General features: G+C 31.2%; 1 protein-coding gene across 1 annotated transcript in view; it reads right to left on the reverse strand.

Annotated features, from left to right (window-relative positions):
• Positions 1–222: 222 nt before the first annotated feature.
• LOC145303640 (ER degradation-enhancing alpha-mannosidase-like protein 1) overlaps positions 223–13,335 on the reverse strand; it is a 125,821-nt gene continuing 112,708 nt past the window's right edge. The window contains exons 10-12 of the mRNA XM_080145200.1: positions 7,636–7,732; positions 2,471–2,653; positions 223–639 (exon numbers count right to left, since the gene is read on the reverse strand). Coding sequence (XP_080001326.1) covers positions 541–639; positions 2,471–2,653; positions 7,636–7,732 — 379 coding nt within the window. The 3' untranslated portion in view covers positions 223–540. The remainder of the gene's footprint in view (positions 640–2,470; positions 2,654–7,635; positions 7,733–13,335) is intronic.

The following is a 13,335-nucleotide window of genomic DNA, read 5'->3' on the forward strand; positions in this document are numbered from 1 at the left end:
TGTCATAGCCAGGATGGATGAGTGGGGGAAAGATTTGGAATAGTTGATAGGGTTGGGAAAAAAAGGTAGGAGGAAAAAAAAAATGCTAGGCCAGGTTAAGAAAGATGAATTTCACGGTCAGGGTAGAGGTGAAAACCTTGCTCAATCATGTCCAGAACAAATTAAACTTAACATACTCTGGGTAAGAGTGGACCTGTGAATAATACAAACTGAATGAAGATCTATTCTTGTTATTTTAATTTAAAATATTTATTTTTATTCAATTTTGATGATGACAATTGCCTTTATCATTCTTTAAACTTCTGAATAACTTTACTTCCAAAACAAAATACCGTTTGTAGAACAAGATTGCTAATTAAAAAAAATTATTTTAAGAATTCATAAGTTCACTGTTGACAATATTTAATTAACATTTTCTTTTTATCCATATTTAAATTTTTTGAAGTTGCATATTTGTTTTAAATTTGATTCATTTTCAGAATATAAAATAAAATTTAAAAAAAATTTATATGTAAAGTGTTAATCCTGCTGCAGGGTTGTTTATTTTGAGTCAAGCAATCCAACTGCTTGTTCTATTTGTTCAAGATAAACACTTTTTACTGGAAGAAAATATCTTGACTCCAAAGGAATGTTCGTGCACTGAAAAGACAAGAAAAGAAAAATGTGATAAATTAGTTTTTTTTGTTTTATTTAATCGAGAAACGTTTTAAAAAGGACATTAAAATAAGGTTATTCTAAATATTTATAAATTTCTAATAAGTCTTTGATGGATGGATGAAGAATGTCAAATAATTAGCTAAATATGAAAAAGGTATAAATCAAGTTAAAATAATTTAAAAGGTCTTCAAAAGATAAACACAGTTAATGTCTGAAGAGACTAATAAATTGTTGATTGGTTTGGTTGTTTCGCAGCATATCAACACGTTTCACATTATTTAATGTTGGATCCAGTCATTTTGGTGAAAGGTTTTACACTTAAATTTCTTTATATCTTCAAATATTTATTCATGGTGTTTGGTTTGATCGTTTTGTAAAGAAAATTGGAAAGAAAAACAATAACATCAATCATATTCCTGAATTTTTATTATTTGGATTCTTCAGACTACTGTTTTCATCTTGAATGTTATTTTCACAACCTCTATCTAGTCATAGCTGATGGAACGAGAGCATGCTACCTTCATGAAGTAAATAAAGGGTCTGTTCCAAATTTTATTCAATTTCCCAAAGTTCGACAGAAATATTCCCAAGTTCAACAAGATACACCTGAAGAAGGTTTGAGGTTACATCAACCAAAACGTAGTGAAAATGACACTCAAGATGAAAACTGTTGTCTGAAGAATCTAAATAATATGAATAACATCAACGTTTTCATCAATAATAATATGAATAACATCAACGTTTTCAGATATCTTCAGATAACGTGATCTGATTAGAGTCAGATAATTGTTGCTCAAATGAAAATGTATTTCTTTTGAACTGTCTGCGATTTTCAAACGTGATTTTTATTTGGTTTCTTCTGTGCATGAATAGCAATATTTTTATTTTTTATTTATTTATTTATTTTTTTTTTTTGTGGTGATTTTAATTTTGGGAGTGTACTGACTTTCAGCCAAGAGATTCTTTTCTAATTAACTTATTCAAAAGTTTAAAAATTTATAATAATTTTCCTCACAAGATCGGAGTAGACTTTTATAAATCAATAATAAAATATACCTGGCTTTAATACTTTATTGCAGTTTCATATTATCACCACTCATTAGAAGTGACTGGTATTAATTGATATCAAGCCTGTTATTTGTTCAGGATATGCTCTTTTTTTTTCTTTTTTTTAATACTGTTATTCACCCCAAAACAAGGTACAGTGCCACTTGAATTTAAGGGCCACTATATAGGGAGTTAAGCAGTAATATATATCTGTTCACATTACACTTCTGCATGTCAGTACATTAATAAACTATGTCAGTCTATTAATAAACCAGTTCTTAATTTGGTTCTATTCTAATTTTAAGAGATTTTTTTTTGTTATATAATTTATTATATATTATTGTTATTTTTATGTTTTGGAATCCCATGAGACAAGATCTTCATAATTTATGTGTTTATTTTTTTTATTTTTTTTTTTTTTGCGGACTGTTATTCTCATTCCTCATTTGATGTTTCACCATGTTTCGGCCAACTTATCTTCTGGCCTTCTTGAAAAAAGAATGAATACATATAATTTATTAATTTTATTCACAAACATGGTTTTAGAAAATTTTTTTAATGTGGTTTGAAATGAATGAAACACTGTCAAAACCAATTTCACTGAAACTAATTCAATTAATCATTAAGATATTTATCATTTTTTTTCCAATGCAATGAAATTCAAATACTTTTCAAAATGGCGTTAAAAAAAATAATACTTTAAAATGGCGTCGTTTTTGTATAATTTTGTATCATATGAGAAGTTTTAAAAAAGAATAAGACTCACCTTAGAATGGTTTTTAGGAGCAGAATCTACAATATTAAGAGTTGGTTTTAAACGAGTTCGTTTTGGAATATCTTCTTTGAATTTCTTCAGTCTAAACTTTCTGATAATTGGGAAGACGTGGCCTTCTGTGCTGAAAATGTATTTGGTGGCCTCTTTGTTTAAATGGTTATCTTTGTCAAATAACTGGAAGAAAAGAAACTTTAATGATAATAATCAGTTTGAACAAAATTTTCTTTGTCTGGTTTGTCTGGCGATATATGGAAGTGAGGCCAAATTAATCTCCATTCAAGTCAAACCATTTCAAATATTAAGAATCGAAGTCAATTAAAATTAGGTGGCTATGACTCAGATTAATAATAAAAATAAACATATATACCCTCCCCTAAAAAATAATAAAATGTTTGTTATTAAATAGTGTCATCATTTTTCCAAAAATTTACAAATAGAAATAAACATTTATTTATAAAAAAAAAAATGGTGCTTGTTTAGATTTACACTTATAAGGAACATTTTAATTAAAGAAAATGCAAAAAGCTTTTTATGATGTATGTGCATGTCACAGAATGAAGATGGCATGTTCCAAAAATCACAGAATTCTATCAAGTAGTTTAATTTTATTCAAGAAAATCAAATTTTACGACTTACTTGATGTGAGTGAAACCAGTCACTATATTTGATTGAATTCGAAATTCATGCCTGCTTATCTGCTTTTTACCAACCTGCCCACTATCAAGAGCTCATAATGGCTGCTAAAAATCCTTTATCACGAAAAATTGTAAAATTTGATTTTCTTAAAAAAAAATACTTGATCAATTTTTGTGATATTTAGAATATAACATTCATGCCTTAACAAGTAGGTACACCATAAATTTTTTAAAATTTTATTTTCCAAAATAAGTGCAAGTCTAAATAAGCACAAAAAAATTCAATATAAAACACATAACCTGAAACATCATCTCCATTTTAGTACTAACAACTATTATCATATGAGGACATATTTTCCTCTTAAAATATGTAAGAAATCATAATTTCTTCACAAGTAATAATATAGTTATCCAAATATAATAAATAATATAAAATATAATAAAAAATATTAATATAGTTAAATATTATAATAATCTAATAATACTTAAAATATTATATAATATAAATATAATAAAAATAATTATAAACTAGCGGGGCCTGTGGAAATTCCATAGGGGACTCATTCATATGTAATATATTCATGTTGGCATTCTGTAGATGTTCAGCGTGAATGTAGATATTCTGATATTGTAGCTCTTTTGTAAAAACTGCAAAAGTATTTATCTAAGCTAGTAGGGATACCCGGCATAGCCTGGTTGTAAAGTATGCTAAAATGTGATATTTCAATTCTTTCAGATTTTGTATATATTAATATAGAGTTAATGTTCTATCGATTTTTATATATTATAAAGTTGCGATTTCAAAAATAAAAAAATATATCCATATGACTTGAATCGAAACTGAAACCGAAAGTAAAACGTATGAAAAAGATAACTTGAGTTCCTTCAGCTGTAATCGAAACCAAAACTTATGAAGAATTCTTGGTAAAATTTTTTATTACAAGAAATGGAAGTTTATAACAATTAAAAAACAGTCATTCGGATGTAAGCATCACACACAAAAATAAATAGCATACGCTATCTTATTAATATATAGCTAATAAATAAATTAAAAATAATAAAATATTATATGATATAATACAAAAATATTACTTTACAATTAGAATATAAAAATGTCTTTTTTAAGCCTTTCTGGAAACTTCTAAAAATAGAACAGAAAAAGTATTTTTTGTTAACTACCAGAAGGTTCTAAACTAAGATTGTTCTATTTTAATGGATTCTAGAACCCTCTTCAGTAACCACTATTAATAGTTGTTGAATGCGTTTGTTATTCAGTTATGATCAAGACCGGCTCTGAGAAGGGACGCAACTGTGGTGACCTCTCAAAATCGTAACTTCGACCGAGACGCAGTTAGTGTTTTACCCCTAGACAGAACGCAATAATGTAACACTATATAATGTACATTAATTATTACTTTTAGAAGAAAATTTATTAGGTTGGAGTCGAATCTTAAGGATTTGGGAGTGAAGCCGGTACTTGTACAGTTTAATCAAGACATTAAAAAAATGAAAATATCGAAAAAAGGTTATGCTGTATGTATCCGTTATGGAACAAAGTTCTCCAAAAAAAATTTCACTTAATTTCATCATTTTTTTTTTTTTTTTTTTTTTTTTTACAGCAAAAAAACAATTTGTTATGATACCGAGCAAAAGGTTCAACTTTTAGGAAGAAAAGCTAGTAATAAAGATGGGGAGAGAGTGTCGGCACTTTTACATGCAGTTATCTCCGAGTGGCGTGTTAAAAATTTCCATAATGGCTGACTTCAACGTGCTCTCATAAAAACATGCTTTTTGCGTTGTAAAAAAAAAAAAAAAAAAAAAAACTACGATTAAATTCAAAATTTTTTTTTGAGATCTTTAGTCCAAAACAGATATGTACAATATAATCTTTTTTCGATATTTTCATTTTTTAATGTCTTGATTAAACTGTACAAGTACCGTCAAGCCTTTAGCTACATATTTCATATCCCTGAGTTTATCTGCTTGATGTCATATCAATCCTTTTGGGGTTACTTAATGCAGAAGCACAACTGACAACATGTTTATTCATGTACACACGTGTTTGCTTAGCTCTTTGAATAATGTGAAAAAACATTGTCGTGAAATATATAAACTCAAGAGTAACATAAATAATTTTGCTGACAAATTCCATCCATCAAAAAGGTGACGTTAAAGAGTTGTCAACTAATTAAAGATATTATTTTGACTTGTTTAAACTTTGAGAATTAAATTTCTAATATTAAGAGAAATTAGTCTTTACAAGTTGTCAGGAGAAAGTGGAAGCACATGGCTGTTTCTGTATAGGTATATTATCTCCATATGTTTGGCTGGATTTAAAAGTATGGCAGAAACTGACCCAACGAAAAAAAAAAGGGGCACTTAGACTCTTTCAGCAAAACTGTATATTGGTGCCCTACCATAAAAAAATTGGTCATGCACAATATTGGTTTGTTTTTTGCTTAACGGCCTATCAACCACTGTATCGTTATTTAAGGTCATGCAGATTTTGTAAGAAGCTATATACGTTTCTGAGTTCTAATATTTTTAGTTTATTGAGAGAGTTGGTTGTTTTATACCATGTTACACCTGCTGATGGATAGTATATTGATTCAATTCAGTGTGTGTTATTATGTTCTTGGTTTGGTTGGTTTTAGTGTGTTACTGTGTGTACCCAGTCTGGAAGATTGGCTTATATTTTGGTGAATAAATTTATTTTTGATTGTTGAAAAGATCTTTAAGGCTGGAGTCATAGTAGTATTTCTTTCAATATAGAATAAACGCAACATACACTAATAATAATAATATATATTGTTTTAGAAGGAAGTCAACTATCAAGGCCTGAAAACCACTTGAGAATAAGGGTTAATGAATGTACAAAGCTCACTGGGACAATAGTATCGTAATTGTTAGTGCTGAAAATTGGGTAGAATTTGATTATTTAAGGGGATGGCTCAACAAGAACTTGTTTATATTGGACTTGTAGATGACTATATTATAGTCAGCTGGAAAGCAAGCAAGTGGAACAGATAAGGAGTATGGGAAATTGTTGATTGTGGTTGTAGATAGTCTAGAAGTGGAAGCCATGTTTAGTTTCAAAACAGCTTCCGATGGTTTGTTGTTCTACACAAGTCCTGGGAGTTGACTGGTTTGCAGTAGACAGTTCTCGAGTTGGAATCCAGAGCAAAAGATTCTTCCTGTGTTGACATGAAAAAAACATATGCAAAATTGCTACAGAAAGGTTTAATATTTATGGAGCAATTCTGATTTCTGATTGGTTGGTAGCAGGACATGAATTAATTCAATTCGTCAGTTCCCAGCAGCCTCGTTTATAAATAAAATTTCCCGACTGTGTGAGTAGTGATTTCTGCGTGCAAAGGCAGCAGCACATTTAGGAGTGTACTATGACTGGCTGTTTGTTTTCTTCACAGTGATATATGCTTCATAAGGAGTTTCTCCTGGCATGCTGTGCATATTTGGGGTTCGGTGCTTTCCAGTAGGTAGTGTTATACAAGTGTAATCAATTTAGTATAATTTCTTTTTTTCTCTTAGAATTGTTTTTAGTATACCATTCTCCAATGACTGGTTAAATATTTTGTAGTTTATTGTCTGTTGCCATTTGTTGGTGATCAATTTTTTGCTTTGAGTTTTGTAGTTTGTGTATGGTATGCAGCTCTTTGTACAATATTGGCATTGGATTGTGTGGGCTATAAGAGATATAGGGAAGTTTCAATGAGTTTAACAATTTTTTTGTTAACTTTGTCATAAGACAATGAAAAAGTCAAATTGACATGTAATACACATTTGGTGTGAACACTGAGCAGGCTATAAAATGGGGAACATGTCTCAGCTAATAGACTAGGCCTTATTTTCTTCAATTATAATACCTTCAATTTCATTATCATTAACGCTTACCATCCATTTTATGTTGCTATGCATTCAGTAGCTTTAAGAAATTGACTTCCAAACTAACCTATCTTTGGCCAAGTTCATTTTTATCATTTTCTTCCCTATCAACTGAACCTGCTACCTCAACTGTTCTATATCTATTAAAACAAGAACTCTCATCTACTAATTCAATGCCGCAATACCATCCAAGTCTCCTGTTCTGTACATATCTCCCTAAACTGTTCAGATTTAATCTTTCTCTCATGTGATCAGATCTAAGCCTATCTTTAAAACTCACATTACACATCTATTGTATCATTCTCATATCATTTCTATCTATGCAACGCATGTCCTCAACCCTTACTGGCCAGGTTTCACTTCCATACATCATCAGACATTCCTGGCCGACACTGGTTAGTAATGGCAGAAGTTACTCCCAACTTTTGCAATCATATTAGTGCCTGCTCATTCTTGTGCTCTGATAGTATCACGTTGGTGACACCTAGAAGAAAAGTTTTTCTCATTCTTGAAGATTTGTAAAAAAAGATGAGACCTGAGATGACATGGTTAGTAATAGGAATTCCAAGCCTAGTAAATACCATTAAACAAGGGTTTTTTCTTCATTTTTATACTTACCAAATATAAATATTTACAAGTTTCACTGAGAAAGAAGCTTTCCATTCGGTCTTCTTGGTCCATTCGATGAACATTATGAATAGTTGCATATCCACATCTGCAAAAAGAAAAAAAAAAGTTTAATGCTTATATATTTCAAGTGGTTAGATATAACACTACTTGGTTTGACAAGTCCTTAATTGCCACTCCAAGTGACAGAGCTGTGATCTGAAATGGACAGCCAGCTGCGTAACGTTACAAGAAAAAAAAAAAAAATAGGAAGAAACAAAAGTTCTAGTGGTTCCTGAACCTCCTCACTGTGAAAATACAATCGGCTCACTCCACGGGTCAACCAAAAACAAAGCAACAGAAGCCACACTCGCTATCATAACAAAAGGACATAAGCCATGGTTTGTATTTTAGTTTATAGAGTATACAATTAAAAAAAAAAAATTGAGAGTAAACAATATAGTTGACAAAATATATATATATATATATATATATATATATATATATATATATATATATATATATAATGTACCAACGTTATCATCAACAAACTTCAGTGATGGGTGTCCTTGTTTTTTCCTCTTTCTATTCTTCTTTCTCTCTCTAACTTAGGTTTACGTTGTAAAAAATAAAAAACCAAGGTCTTTTTTCTGAACTTATTTACCCATTTACTTTTTTCTTTTTCAATGTCCAGGGGAAATATCTTGTCATTTCAATTTGATGTGATGTTCCTTCATCTGGTTTTTCTTTTATTTTAAGAGGTTTTACAGACACTCTGATGGAATTCTGATGGAAATTGTCGTTTTTGGGGAGTTTGGAACAGACTGACTACCTCTCTCTGACTCTGCTGATTGACTCTGAAAACAGCTCTGCACAGCTTTTTATCCCAAAAATGTGGTCAGGCAGGGGCGTGATCTCTCCCCTCAAATTATCCAATTAACATTTGCCATTGACTTTTGAAGAAATAGATTAGTCAATCAGACATGCCAGACCGGCTGACACAATTTAGGTTTTCCACCAATAACAGCATGTCCTGGGTTTTAGCTGGTTGATTTGTTTGTTTAACAAGCATATTGACCTTATTTGGGTTATTTAATGCTGTATATAAAATTTTAATTTTTAGATGCTTTCGAAGTTGATTTTCACTGGTTATATTCAAGTAATGTTTTGGTATAGTTTGTTATTTGAGGTTATTTATATTTTATGGTAAAGATTTGCTCTTTTTAGGAAATTTAGAATGGTTTTAGGGTTTTCTTTTTCAAAGAGTTCGTTTCAGTTTGTTGCCTTGTAGCAGTGTTGATAAATTTGTGTGAGGTCATAGTAGGCAAGTAAAAAGTGTTTCATTGTATAAGGTTTGTGACATGGTATACATTTGGGAGGTTCTTCACTTTTTAGTATGTAGGAGTGAGTTATGTATGTGTGTCCTATTCGGAAATGAAATAAGACTACTACTTCTTAACATGATTTTTTAGGATCTAGTAGGTTTTTTTTTATTTTTATTTTTTTTTAAAGTATAGGCATAATTTGGAAGAGTTCGTTGTTTTCGCAATTGTCCCAGTTTTCTTGCCATTTCTTTATAATAGAATTGTTTATTGAAGGTTTGTAGTCAATATATGGGACCTTTATGCCACTTATTTGGAGTTTTAGGGAATTTTTGGCCGCCGTGTCAGCTTTTTCATTTCCATGGAAACCATAGTGACTAGGAATTCAACAGAAGAAGAAAGTTTTGTGTTGCATGATAGAATGGATCTTTTGTAACCATTTGATTAGTAAGGGATCGTTTAATTTTTTTTAATTTTTAATGATTTAAGTACTGATAATGAGTCTACAAATATGAATTTCTTGGAGTTTGGTTAGTGATAATATCTAGAGCCAAGTTTATGGTTGTAATTTCTGTACTATAGATTGAAGAGTTATTTGGTAATTATTTTCTGCTGAATAGCATTTTCTGAAATAGAGGCATATCCCACTTTGTTTTGATCATGGGAACCATCCGTATAAATATGTGTCCAATTTGAGTAAGAATCCAGAATGTTGTTTCGTTTTTCTCTATAGTCTGAGGGGTGAGTATTGCATTTAGTATATATTGTCAGGTCTAGCATGACTTTAGGTTGATTTAACAGCCAGGCTGGGAGTTTTGTGAAATTTTCCTTGTGAATGCTGGTTTGTCTATAAGTGGTTTTATCGTTTCTTCCATGTAAAAGGCCACAGGATTTAATTGCATTTTTTTTTTTTTTTATTTAATAGATGTATGCAAGTGAAAAGATGTTAGTTTTTCAGCCATGTTTTATCCATTCTTCAGCAAGTTGATTGACCCTTCAGCTACCGCTTACTAAATCAGTTTATTGCCTAATGTGGGAAGCGTGAGTGTATAGTCCTAGTCATAACCAACCGATTGATTGAATCAGGCCTATCCAACCACTCATCTTAGCCCAAGTAAGGGCCTAAGTGGCATATTGCATCTCATGTCCTAATAGGACCTTGAACATGATCTGCTCAACCACCAGGATCCTGTTCTTAGGCATTATGGGTTGCTAACCACGGTCAACAGGTGGCCCTGTTGAGGGACTTTTACCCTCAGCAAGGAGGCAGTCAGTGTATTCTAATGTCTCACTGACAAGGGATGGGTTTTAGCTGGGATCACTGGGTTAATTCTTTGGTTTTGACAATTTCCTTTATCATCAATTGAAATACCATTCAACAATAATTTTAAAATAATTCTTTCAATCGAATCTCAAAGCAACTTTCAAGTATGATCTCATCACCATGGTCAATTGTTCAACTCTTTCAGAGTTGACATTTTCTTCTTATTCTCAATTGAAATGACATTCCCTCTTTGCGCAGGGACAAATCTTTTAATAATTTTAAATAATATCCAACCAAAATAACTGATTATCAAAGACACGCTTGTATCTGTCAGCGCATTCAAATCATAAATGGATTGGCTTTTAAGGGTTTTTTTTTTTTTTTGTGCAGAATTGAATCTTTAAACTCAACAATTATTTGTCATTTTCATTTAAATTTACTGTAACTTCCAAACATACACATCAATTAAATTACCAAAGCAAATGAACACCCCCTCCTCCTACCCAGAAATATCATTTTCATATAGATGTTACGTCATTATTATCCAGCCAAACACACACACATTGGCCTTTATTACTAGTTGACATTTTGCTAATGTTAATTAGGGCCTGTAGATATTCTGACAATTAGCTTGGCCTGGGGGCTGAAGTTTTCGGGACTAACCACACTGAGGGGGGCACTGAAATTATGCTTAAGCAATAGTGTTACATAGAAGTTCTCCTCAATTGCATTAGAAGAAATAGCATAATATAGTTAATATGGTTCTTGTTCAGAATTCCCATTATATTAAAAAAAAAAAAATTTGTATAATGTACGTATCTGTAACAAAACAAAAAATGTCATTTCAAAAGTGACGTAAATTGATCAAGTAGTTTTATTTTTAACTAAGAAAATCAAATCTTATGAGTAAGCAAGGTGAGATTGTCTCACGTTGCCATCTTGAAGAAACAAAAGGAGAAAGCTCAAGAATAATTCAAATTTACAAGATCAACCTTGTAATACTTGTGATTAATTTTCATTAATTGCTTTAAATCATTTAAAAATGATTTTCTAAAAATGAAACTACTTGACCAATTTATGAGATTGTTAGATTATGATCTCTTTGTTCCATCATCAGTATGTACATTATAAAGATTTTTCTGTATTTTTTTTTTTTAATATGGGGTAATTCTGGATAAGCGATATTATCATAAAGCGAACTTTGGTCACCTGTACTATAGAGAGCACTTGAATTAAAAGTAAGGGAGATAATTCTTTTATAAAATTTACAAAAGAATTTAAGTTATTTTTTCTTTAGAAAATATTTAGTTGTGTATGTTAAAATTTGTAAATTCATTTGACAGTTCAATTTGATAGTGTAAATCCCTAAGTAAATTAACAAAAATCCTTTTCAACGATACCGCAATGGACACTAACAAATCTCAGTTTCACTGTTCTCTCTTAGTTGTCAAAAATATAATGGTCTGTCTTTCTCAATTCATCTTTCTTAAAGTAGTTCTTATATGTAAATGAATGCCACCGATAAAAAAATATTATAAACAAGTTCTTTTTTCTACTGTGAGACAGTCCAAACGCTTCAAAGCTAGTAACCTTTCATTTTCTTCTCCATTATAACAGTAGGTAACATTTAGTCTTCAACACATAGTAAAAAAAACTTAAAAAGAAACTAAACTCAAATACACACAACTTTTATTGCTGACATACACTGTATTTGTAGTGAAAGTATTAATAAATACAATCACTTATTTTTGGAAGTTTTAACTCTTATAATTTCATAAAAAATTATTAATAAAATGTGATCAGAAAACATTTCCATTGTAATACATTTTCCAATTAAAAACCCTACAAAATGCACAGACACATCAGCATTTTTAAGACAAGTAATTTTCTCATATATATATATATATATAAAATCAAGCAGTAAAAATTAAGTTTACAAGCCAAAAGCTTCTGTAAACTTAAAGTGAACATAAATATTAATATAGTAATCACAACCAAATAAAAAAAGCTCAATATAACCACTAAATTTATGTAAAATATAATTTAGAGTATATATATATATATATATATATATATATATATTGCTGGGGTCCATCCTGGGCCCAACTCTTTTCCTGATCTATATTAATGATCTTCCAAATCACATCCTTACATCATTTGTAGACATTTTTGCTGATGACACTACCATCTATGGTAACACATCTAAGACAGTAAACAACCAAGTTCTCTCCGATTCTCTCTCCTCTGATCTTGATCACGTTGTACAATGGGGAAAGGAGTGGCTGGTTACTTTTAATGCATCTAAAACCAAGCTTCTATCTTTACATCATCAACGTTCTGATCCACATCTGGCATCAATCAAAATGAATAGCTCTCGTCTTGGGGAGGCCTCAAGTTTCGACAAGCTTCTGGGCTTGACCTTTATTCCTGATCTTAAATGGAATATGTACATCAAATCTGTTGCCAAGGCCGCTGGAAAAATGGTCGGATCCTTCTATCGATCCAGTAGATATCTCACTGCTGATGCAATTCTCTATCTATATAAGAGCCAGGTACATCCAAGGATGGAATACTGTTGCCACATCTGGGCAGGAGCTGCTAGAAAGGACTTGTCCTGCCTTGATAGGGTTTAAAATAGACTGTGGCCTCGTGGAAGATGTCTTTTTCTCTTCGCTGCAACCTCTTTCTCACAGAAGAGATGTTGCAAGTTTGTATCTGCTTTATCGTTATTTTCATGGAAAGTGTTCGACTGAGCTTCAATCTATGGTCCCCCCCCCCTCGCCAAACTTTCACAAGAAACACTCGTCTAGCTGAAAACACTATCAATAATTCTCCCCACTCTTTATCTGTGCCTAAACCTAAACGTAGATTCCATGATTAAAGCTTGTTTCTTAGAACTGCACGCCTGTGGAATTGTCTTCCGTTTTCCTGCTTTCCAGCTGTCTATAATATGATTGTCTTCAAGTCCAATGTGAACAAGTTTCTGATGAGCCGTTACACTTAAGTTAACAAATTTACCAAACTTCCATAACTATCGATTACTATATTGTCCTTTTGATTACTGTACACTCTTTAACCATTATCCTTGAGTGGCCCCTTGGCCTTGATAAGTGGTGATGCCTATGT

This window comes from Euprymna scolopes, chromosome 19 (assembly GCF_053919585.1).
Source record: "Euprymna scolopes isolate OS-2025 chromosome 19, ASM5391958v1, whole genome shotgun sequence".
Classification (NCBI taxonomy): domain Eukaryota; kingdom Metazoa; phylum Mollusca; class Cephalopoda; order Sepiida; family Sepiolidae; genus Euprymna; species Euprymna scolopes.